The 11,669-nt window shown below is 43.6% G+C and overlaps 1 protein-coding gene across 1 annotated transcript in view; it reads right to left on the bottom strand.

The window, feature by feature from the left end:
• Nucleotides 1-7,279: 7,279 nt before the first annotated feature.
• The window catches only part of trim62.1 (tripartite motif containing 62, tandem duplicate 1), a 50,093-nt gene continuing 45,703 nt past the window's right edge, over nucleotides 7,280-11,669 (bottom strand). The window contains exon 6 of the mRNA XM_050038551.1: nucleotides 7,280-11,357. Within this exon, the coding sequence (XP_049894508.1) occupies nucleotides 10,807-11,357 (551 nt within the window). The 3' untranslated portion in view covers nucleotides 7,280-10,806. The remainder of the gene's footprint in view (nucleotides 11,358-11,669) is intronic.

Here is an 11,669-nt window from a genome sequence, read left to right on the forward strand (position 1 = left end):
TTCCAACTCCAAGATTTCGTCTTTAACTTTTAACCTACAATCACCAAAGAGTGTATAGGAGCCATACCCAGTGTAAAATGTGTATGTGGGATGCTAATTTGTAATGTAGGGGTCACTGTATTGTCATGGGTGTCTGTCAATGTAGGTAGGAACCATTCATTGTTTTTTGAACGCAATGCCGGGCCACGCCCAGTCAGGTATGCACTGCTCAATGTAATCTGAACATTTAAATGGTTTACGTACATATGCATCGAAGAAGAAGCTGACTCTGTTTTCACCTGACGAGCAGTGGTCGGTTAGGTCGGGCAAGCGCGTCAATTAGTATGTAGCCTGTCTATAGGCTTGTTCGAGATGAACTGCGCCTCCCCTGGGAAGTAGATCAGGCGGCTGCAGCAGGAGGCAGTGAAAAAAAACCACGGTCAAGTCAGTCAGTATTGCAACAGTTTCCAGCAGCCTGCAGTCCGTACTGGAAGTCACAGAAACACTCACATCCTCTCCGATATGATGTTGACTTATTATCATGCAACTGTGAAGTGCCTGGCTCTAAAAATGTGCATGATTATCACAGTTCAACTTTTGTATGACATTGGAGCAAGTTGGGATGAAGTTGGACACAAAATTTACCGGCATGCAATGTGCGGTGATCGCAGGTGATCGAATCTGGGCTGGCCTGGCTCATCTCGAACGCGCCTTATGTAGCCCCTCAGTGGCTTTAAGTTTAGGCTTAAGCCTAGTTCACATTTTCACTGCGATTTTCACAGAGGATCTTGAGAGCCACCTTGGGTCGGACGTGAGTCGCCAGATAGTCTGCCACGACAAGTCCTACGAGCAAGTCGCCCCCTCGTCTGTGATTGGGACTGGATATCTGGCATGCAAGAAAACTGGAGAAGTGTGACACAACTGACAAAGAGCATCAGCCAATGAGAGGCGGGATACGTCCCACGCCAGCACGCAGGAGGATGGAAGAAATGTGAGGAGGACAAGCCGCAGGGTTGCCATTTATTTGGGCTTGCTCTCTAAACGTTACCTTTCTCTCTACGTCTAATTAGTTATTTATACGCATGATAGTTGCATCTTTTGGGCTTGTTTCCATAGCCCTGGTTGCTTGTTTCTCTCCCAAGATCTGGCAACACTGACAAGCCAGCCAGCAAGCAACAACAACAATGGCAGCATCCACAGAATCACAGGGAGCGCGTTGTGTTTGCACCCAGGCCCTGGACGCAGATCTGATTCAACACTGGGAAGAATATCCATGCCTTTACGATGTGTCGTCTCCAAGTTTGGTGACGTCACAGCGTTATCTGGGGCTCTGTCGGAGAGGGCTGAGTGGAGAAATCTTGTGGTGTGCACACACAGGTTGTAACGCAGTTGGCGAGACTCCCGCTGACAGAAACACACGTTGCCAGGTATGAACACTCAAAAGATTACGATAGTTTCCACGACACAAAATCAGGGTGACAATAGTGTAACGTGAACTAGCCTTTAGCCCCTATAAGGTGCATTTTAAAAACCTAATAATTAATTTATGGTGGAGGGAGGTCATGCATTTTTGACAGTCACTCAAGGAGGCTCAAAAAAGGGAGGGTAAAAAAAAAAATTAAAAATTAAAAAATAAAACAAAGTGACACCCCAGCCACCCCCTGTGATAAGTAAAGAACAGTCCCTAACTGCACCTGCTGAAAAATGGTTTCCTAAACTACAGCTTGTCACATTTAACATTTGTCTTTGAATGGATGATAAGATGTAACATGATAATTAGTGAGTTTTAGAGAAGCTGGTGGTTGGATATTACAGAGCTATGCTAATAATGCTAATTTAAACTAAGCTAACAGGCTGCTAACTGTTAGCATTGACGTCACAGTACATTTAACGGACAAACATGAGTGTCAGTCTTCTCATTTTAAGGCTCACTGCTCCTGTAAAATAATACAAAAAGATTCACTGTGTAACTGGAGACACTCATGGCTGTCTTGTACTCACATGTAGGACCCGTCAGGCCTGAGCTGTGAAGTGTTGGAGTCCACAGGTGGAGCAGGGACACAGATGTCAACGCCAGAGGGCACTCTGGTACAACTCACAGACACCAACACCCGAGACCTTCAAGCTCCTAAAATGTTTGATAGATGAGCTTTGGGAAGTAACAGGAGAGGGATGAAGCGGATTCAGGAAACAAAGGAAGGCATTTTTAGTCTGTCTTCCCTTTGACGGAGCCTCAGGGCTGAGTGAAGGTGCAGAGACCTGTGCAGACACATACTAACACCGCAGCTCACACTGACTGCAGCAGGATCCAACCAGCGGGCCACCTTCCTTAACTTCAATGCTATTTTAAGACACACTGTTAAAGCCCAGATGTATCCAAAGGCTAATTATTAAAGGTTAATGAGTGCAATGTTTTTCTGTCTTTGAGGATATATAAATATGATTTTAATGTTTTAATATTAAGAAGCTGTGTGCTGGTACAAAAGTTTAGATAATTGTCTACCTAATGGTGTTTAATTTCATTGCCAGAACGCCCACAAGTGATTAAGTGCTCCTAGACGGATGAGTAATTTTAGAGACTCTAAAATTGCACAGCACTGATTTTTAGAGGTAATATTCATTTCACAATGTCTCTGGTGCTCAATAGGAAAAAAGAGCCAAGTCTGTGGGTTACAACAGATTAATAAAGTGATTCAAAGATGCAGCTACTCCTGTCATTATTTATACGGCATTTCTGGATGTATATTAAAAAAAAAAAAATGAAGACAGGAATATGGTACATCAGGGGCCCATGAGAAGATCTATGGTTAACTCTTAAATGGGATCAAGTACAACAATTTACACATGGCTTAAACCCCTGACAAAACAAGGTATATGTATTTACATGATAAATAAATGTAATGTTATAGTTACAATACCTTTCAACATGTCATCTGATACTACTCTGATACTAATTGGGTATGACTGTAAAAGTGAGAGTTGACAGCCATTTACTCTTTACACTATTTCAGTTCTGCACATGATTTGACTAATATTTAATTACAGTAGCCCTCAAGGTTAAATGAATAAGCCGAAATGAAGGGAAAAAAAGTTATTTGTTCAATCCTGATTTGATTTTATGATTTAAGACCTTGCAGTAATTTCCTCAATCAGTGTTTTAATTTTACTTTTCTCTAATCATTCAGTCGAGGGCATTTTTCAGCCCAGGACACACATGTGACTACCTTTGCTTTTCATAATAAGAAAACAAGGCCTCAACAGTAGATACAAGTACAAGTAGATACAAAATACATGTGGAAGTATGATTAATTGGATGATATACTGCAAGAGATATGGAAATGTATAGGAATCGCCCTTATGGATGTGGATGAGGGGCCCACTTTTGAAAAATGTTGTTCCCTTGCTTGTATTTACTAACGGCTGGCCTGTTCAGGGGTGTCCAAACTTTTTTTTAAATTGGGGGCCAGATTAGATAGAGTGAAAATACCTGGGGGCCTGCTGCTTCTCGTACAAATGAGACAAATGCGTCTTTTCGTAATAAAGTAATTAAACTTTACACCACTCCTGGCTTTCGACTTTAAGCTCCTTAGCTGTGGCCATGTCTGGAAAAGTCTGCTGCCTGGTAACCGTTCACTGGCTTGTTTATCATCCGCTTATGACAGTTCCTACCTGGTGCATGTCCACAACCCAGCCAACATTCGTATGTGGGACCTATGTGGATAGTAAATGTGCTGAAAAATGGGCCCCATATGGTACTGTTCACAGGTTCTATATTGGCCCTATGACATTTGCCCACAAGTGTGGGTTTACCCAAGTGGACCTCAGATAAGATACCCAGTCCAGACCCATGCCCACTTTGGTACTCAGGTAGCCCCAGGTAAGACCACCCATGGTACACGTCTGATATAGGGCCCATTTTCAGCCCATTTACCACCTACACGGGCCTCACATACAAATGTATGATAGCCTAGCAGTTGTGAGGTGAATGGAAATGCCAAGTAATCTTGCTTGTTTAACCAGTATTGTGTGGCAGGCCATATATATTTTGAAAGACAAGCTGTGGACAATTTATAATTGGTCTGTGGGCCACAACTGGACCCTAGGCCGGACTATGGACATGCCCTCTGTACAACCTCCAGGTCGGGCTGCACCAAATATCTTTATTCTCAATCAATCTTTTTAATCTAAACATTGTCTAGTCTGACAAAATATCATCAGACAGACTGACCATCAGTCCAAATCCCAAATATATCCTATTTACCATAGTATGAAGCACTTAAAGAAGAAAACCCTCATATATGACAAGTTGGAACCAGGACATGTTTAGTGTGCTTGCTTGCTAAATTATTTTAATGATTTATCAATCACCAAACAGTTAAGGGTTAATATTCTGTCCCTCAACTGATAAATACATCAACTAATTATTTCACCACTAAGATTCAAAAACCCGTTTGTCAATATCAATTAACCCCAAGCAACATTTAACCTGATACATATCCCTAAAACATGTATAACAGTAGGGATGATTGATCTGGTGGTTGGTGCCCTCAGCGTTATACAGTAGCTGCAGTTCTTGTTCTTTAACTGTAAGTGATAGCAAAAGTGAGCCTTCATTTCTGCTTTTCCCATCACTTACAAGATTAAAAACCTTACACTCCTGCCTCAGGAGGGCCACATCAGACTGGAATCAGATACGGGTCTCTCAAAGGAGAGCTCAGTGACTTTTTAATGGACACTTTCCCCTCGGGTAAAAATGTCTATTACAGGATGGACACCTTCTCCTCGGTTATAAATGTCTCAATCACAGGAGTGAGAGGAGAAAAGCAGCCCGAATCAGAGCTGAGGATATGAAGCCACTTATCCCGAGGGTCTGCTGTGAATAAACGGCACTCTGCTTCAAACTGCACAGTTTGCTGTGGAACAGCTGTAATCATGATGCAACAAGGCTCAACTTCGAGTGTGAAATAATAACGCAGCAGGGTACAAAGTTGCACAGAGAAACACAACTTTCTGATGCAGTGTATGACTCAGATCTTAACTTTCTATCGTGATTTCAGACTGTATGATAATTTATTCCCACCAGTTTAACAACCAGTCATTCAAACACGTCACAGATGGCAAATGAAGAGGAGCTATTGAAAGCTGCAGCTCACCCGCAGTGAGGGAACACTGAACCCATGCAGACATCTTGTTATTCATCATGTCACATGCCTGGGCCTCAGCCGATGCCAAAATAGGGAACAGTAATAAAAGGGTGCACAACCTCCCACCTCCCAGCTGGATGGTGTAGTGGGGCTGAGAGTTTGGCACATTTCGACTAAAATGCCTGGCTCGAAATTCTACTGAACTGGAGCAGGTATTGACAAGCAGAGGCAAAGCCTTCCTACATTTCAAAGAGGATTCTTCTTCCTCCCAGATATGTTTCATTTTGAGGGTTTCAGTTTCAACTGTGGATTTTCATGCTCTCAAAATAATGTGATAGATCACGTTCACTCTCTGTCTTAAAGGTCCAGGGTGTAGTATTTAGGTGCATCTGTTGTTAGTAACCCTAACCTTAATCATAAGTATGTTTTCATTAGTTCATCATAACCTGAAAATAAGAATTGCTGTGTTTTCGTTACCCTTGAATGAGATGTTTATATCTACATACAGAGCAGGTCCTCATCTATGGAGTCTGCCATGTTGTTTCTACAGTGACCCAGAATGGACAAACCAAACACTGTCTGTAGATAGCCCACCATAGTTCTTGGCACAAGAAAGCAAGCTGGCATATATGTGTGTCCTCTATGGCAATGGTTCCCAAGTGGTGGGTCATGGTCCAAAAGTGGGTCACAGGTCCATTCTGAATGGACTGCAGGTGACTTGCAAACATGTCCAATTCATAAAAAACACACTTTATTTTGGTGTACAGTGAATTTCCACCATAGTGCTTTAATTTTTAAGTCATTTCCTGCTGTAGAGTGACTGACTAATGGGCAGCTACTTAACAGAGACAGTAAATCAGCTCAACGTCATGGCCAAACCCAAGTATGACTCTGAATATATTAAACTATGTGGACCTTGAACTAATGACTAAGGAAAAATCTGGACCCTGTGGCTGGACCAGTTGGGAACCACCGCTCTAGGCAGTGTTTCTCAACTGTTTCAGTTTGTGGCCCTTTAAAATGAAGCATGTTAACTTGTGTTTTTAGCTATGACCAGCATCCCTATAGCTCACTTTGACAGTTTTGTCAATATACAATAAATTTTCCCAACCTTTAGGGGCCACAGTTTTTGTCCTAAGAGGCAGAAATCTGGTATGGAGGCTAAAACACGGGAGCTAAATGCCTGAATGCTTGGATGCATGTGTGTACATGGTCAAAGCTATTGTAAATGTGCACTTGTTACCATTTTCGCCTCACAGCAAGAGGGTTCCTGATTCAAACTCAGGGTGGAGGAGCCCCTCTGTGCGGAGTTTCCATGTTCTCCCCGTGTCAGCGTGGGTTTTCTCTGGGTACTCCAGCTTCCTCCCACAGTCCAAAGATGTGCACGTTGGGTTAATTGGCTGTAAGTGTGAATGTGAGTGCGAATGGTTGTCTGTCTCTATGTGTCAGCCCTGTGATAGTCTGCCAGCCTGTCCAGGGTGTACCCCGCCTCTCACCCAGTGTCAGCTGGGATAGGCTCCAGCCCCCTGCAATCCCTAACAGGATAAGCGGTTACGGAAAATGAATGAATGAATGAACAGTCTCAGATGTTTTTTAGCCATGGCAGTGAAAAACTTGATGGATGGTAATTTCAGTCTGTCTACTACTTTGGTCCAGACTGAAATATCTCAACAACTACTGGATGATTATCCTTGAGACGGACATTTATGGTACAGTCATCCAGTATTTGACAAGAAAATAGCAAAGAGCTGAGATATGTCTGAGGAAAAAACACACATTTTATCCATCGGATAAATCATTTTTCCGTGTCCTGTAAATTGCCGATCATCTTTTGACCCACTGGAGGTTACAAACCCCCAAGTTGGAAACTAGAGACGCATTGATCTGGTACACTGGATCTGACCCTTTTAAGTGGGTGTCAGTCATGATATTAAATACAGTGCAGTTCAGTGTTTACACTATCAGTTACATTTTATTCAGACACAGTTACTGTGGACTCAGTTTCTGGCTCACATTACCTTCATAAGAAATGATCCCACTGAGTTTCACAGAGTGGTGTATAGATTTTGAATTTGGGAACAAAAATCCTTATTGATGCTCTACAGCCTCTGTGTTAGCGCACACATCCAAGAAAAGACACGGGTAAAGAGCCTTGCTGATTTTAGCAGTGATTTATTGTACATTAAAACATTTCCCACAAACCTCAGCTGCAGCTAAAGCACACTCGAGTGTGTTCACACAATGATGGGTGCACAGCGGCCATCATCAAAAGACACAATCATCATTATAATCATTAAAAGTGTCATAGTTATCATCATAAAACAATTAGCGTCATCACCTCCACCAGTAACCCAACACCACCTCACAATAATCTCCTTCTTAATATTCAAACAGAAAGTCTTAAATGAAGCAGACTACACCGAAGTCCGCAACACAGCAAACCGGGGTCAAATATAAGCATGTGTTTGAGCCAGCTGGTTGGGATTTACTCCTCAAGGACAATAAATAAAGTCTCAATCAGAGAGAAGTAAAATGGATATTGTCCTGATTGTCTAAACTTTCTGGTTCCAGGTTTTATTCAACACCGCAGATCTGCTTCTTGAACGGACTCCTGCAGATCAGCACACGTTAAAACAAATACCAGGAATAATTTGCAGACGCTCTGCGTTTGACCCCAGTTTGCATCATACTGCACATACCGGAATTACATCCTACAAAAACAAGGGCACTGCCCCAATTTTCTTTTAAATTGACAACACAGACAACACACACACACACAAATGTAAAGATGTACAGTGGCAATGGAAGTTTTTTTTTTTTTTGCTGTTGTAGATTTTCCAAAGTTATCCCAGATTCCAAAGTATTTTGTAATAATCACTTTTGGCTGCTGCATGGGTATGCTCAGAGGGCCAGATGGGCTTTATCAAGCACAACCAAAGCTGGATTTAAAATTATAGCTGAACCAGGCCGTACAAACACACCTGTGCACATGCCCACCCACCCCGCAGACACATCTCTCGGTATGCCGGACTTGGCTGAGCGACCAGAGCCTCTTAAGAGTGGATTCTGCAGGACTTGTGTACAACTCATTATAAACAAGAGCATTTGAGGCATGTGGGGGGGAAGAAATAAACATGGGTGAGCCTCAGGGGAATTATCAGTGATTTTGTCATTATGTAACAGCCTTGGGAATGCCAGTTGCAGGAATAGCATATGTAGCCCTAGAGTCCATCCGTTACCATTTTGATTTAGTAATTGCCATTCCCCAGCTTGACTTCATGTACTGAAATGATATGATTTAAAAAAAAAAGGGGGTAACAGTTGTTCTCTTTTGGAGTGATGATTCATCTTTAACCTTTCAGATTTTATTTTTTTTTTTACATCTGAGAAGCTTTTACTCAGACAGCATGATTTAATATTCTTTTGATTTGAAGACAAAATGATCAAACATGACTGAAAGCAGAGCTGTGCTTGAATTCAACACTGAAGTGGACAAAAAGACAACCCACAGATACATATATATAGCATATGCTGATGGCGAGCACACTTGTGGTTTTGGAACGGAAACTTAAACATGAGCCAGCAGCGTGATGAGAGACTAACTTCTTTTAACCCTTGACACTCTATATACAAACATGCAAGTCCTTACTCCATCGGTAGCAGCATATTTCTGGACGACCTCCACCTCCAAACAGAATTTCCCACCACTTGTGGGTAGGGCTGAGCAGTGGACAGGGATGGGCAGCCTATGGATTCCTTTTAGATTCATTCAATTTTTCTTGGTGACATGGATAATCGCTGGTGCACAAAGAACAACAGCTTTCCTTGCAATGATGAAGACTGAACAGACACACATGGATGAGCCTGTTTGGATCTGGTATCCACGTGTCTTGGGTGATCTGATCACGAGTGGACAGCTCAGTCGGTCTGTTCAAACCTGACATTAGAACGTGTCTCCAAATGCATCTCAAGTGACCACTTCTGATCTCATCTCACTTCCCTGATCTATTTGCAAACAAACAAGTGAATCATTTCCATTTACAAAGACAAAATGTGTCGTAGTTTCTAACGCACATAAGGTTCCTCATGCTAAGTGCATACTTACAGACTTTTCTATTTGAAGGCAAGCTATGCAGAGTCACAAAAGTAATCCCTCTCAATAACGTTCTCAAACGACTATAAAAATCTGATTTAATTGTAGGGCCGCATGTAGCATATTGATACGCAGCCATTCCTCGCCCTCTCTGTCTCTTTATCATGAGGCAAGCGCCGCTAAAAGACTACGTCTGCAGGAGTGTGAGTTTCATGCTACAGATGGTGAGAGTCTGCCTGGCAACACACACACACACACACACACACACACACACACACACACACACACACACACACACACACAGTGACAGGGCTAATGGCTAGCATTACACGACTAATGTTACCTAGCAGTCACTAACTGGTTTAAGAGTCAAGCTGTTTTGGTGTTGGTGAGAGTTTGTTGTGACCATTTAGCAGCTGCTGCTGCTGCTGCATTAGCTCATGCTAATCAGGCAGACGCTGAACTGGCAGGAGAGATGCTCCAGACACGGCCCTTCAGCTCTGCATCTCTGTAACTGCAACAACAGAAAGTTCTCTTATTCGGTGGGGTGTCAAATAAGCAAGGACGTCAGTCGAGTTGGTGGTAGGATTGCACAATTAATCAAGTTATTTTCAAAATCGCAACATGGCCAAGTGCAACATCCAAATTGCAGGAGTTGCATATTTGTTAGATGAAGGTTAAAATGTGTCACAACATGCCATTACAAATGAGGCACTCAAAATATCTGTTAGAATAATCGCAATATGATTTTTTTGCAGCCCTTGTATGTGGTCCTTCCATGTGGCCCAGGATATACACACTGCTGAAAGACTGTGGCCACATGCGGCCGACACAATCTCAGAAAGTGGTCTGAGCGATCGGATCTCAAGACACATTAAGGAAGCATTTGGTACATTCACACCTGCACTTGGAGCTGTCCACTTGTGATCCATCACCCAAGATGCATCTTAATACCAGGTGTTAACAGGGCTGATGTGACCTGCAGGGGGAACCTAGATAATGGTCTCAGACATGAAGTGAAAAGTGCGAACAGACTTGACAAGTTCAGGGTGGACTGCTGGCCGAACAAAAGCCAAAAAAAAAAAAAAAGGAGCCGAGTGCTGCCACACACAAAGCTAAGCCAACTGTACAGCACAGAGAAGACAAGTGACCAGTCTTCAGTGTCCTCTGGCGTGGACAGAGAGGGGACGCCAAGTCTGACAAGCCTGGAGCTTGATAAGGAGAGCGTCGCCCCCTGGGAGTGTGCAAGGTGGGCCTGGGAATCACTTTTTTTTTTTTTTTTTTTTTTAAACATCACTGCCACAGACCCCACAGTAGCCCAGGGGTCTCTCTGTCTCCATTTAGTGTCATCTTTTCAATTAAAGACGTGGAATGAGGCTCAAGTGCAGGCCATTATCGTATGGTCGTTTCAAGTCACACAAAAATAACAGCGCAGGTTTTAAGAGCAACATCAAGCACGAGTTTTAACTGAAACTCAAATAAACATTTCAAACACCCTATTAAACACAAACTGATTTCTTGAACATTTTTTGAAACCTACACAAGTGAATTATCTGTCAGGACAATTGCGACCAAAGATGTGTGCAGCTCTTAAAGGCGTACAGTGTTGATTCGCAGCGGCTGCACATTCTTGCCGTTGGCGTGGCTCTGGCCCGGGCTGAAGTAGGGGAAGACCTTAGCGGGGAATTTCTCCCGGTAGGTGTAGAGCCAGGACATGTCGTCTGCATTGTAGAAGATGAGCAGGCCTTTGTGGTAGTCCAGGTACACCCCCACCTTCTCCAGCTTGCTCTTTACGTTGAGGCGGGTCCACGGCTCGGTGCAGGCGCTGTACTGGTTGCCGTCGTGCATGACGATGCAGTAGAAGCCGCGGCTGGGCTGGATCTGGATGCTGCCCTTGCGGCTGACTGTCTCATGAGCCACACCGATCATCCACTGGGTCTTCTCCGACACCATCACCTCCCAGTAATGGACGCCCGACATGAAGCCCTCTGCACCCAGAACAGACACCTCCACGTCAAAGCGGCGCGGGGAGTCCTGCAGAGGCTGCGGATGGAGATTCCCGTAGGCCACTATGGTGCAGTCGTCCGAGAGGATCAGTCTTTGGTGGGCTGTGATGGGGTCGAGGGTCAACGCTGCTGGCACTGAGGAAGACCAGAAAAAGGACAGTTTCAGCACAAAGAGTCGACATTTATTTCACTTTAAGATTTAACACAGCAGAGAGAAAACAGTCAGCGTCAAGGATAAAAGTAAGTAGGAAAACAACGAAACAAACATCAGTACATTGTGACTCAGCCAGGCCAAACAGAAATGCGAGGGCTGCGGTGTCATATGCAGCACCTCATTTTTCTTTATCGTTGCAGATGCTGTGTGAACAGTTCTACGCTGAGGCAGTAAGTAAATACATCCAGGCTGCTCAGGCACTTTAATGCGGGGGGGGGGGGGGGGGGGGGGTA

This window comes from Epinephelus moara, chromosome 24 (assembly GCF_006386435.1).
Source record: "Epinephelus moara isolate mb chromosome 24, YSFRI_EMoa_1.0, whole genome shotgun sequence".
Taxonomy (NCBI): Eukaryota; Metazoa; Chordata; class Actinopteri; order Perciformes; family Serranidae; genus Epinephelus; species Epinephelus moara.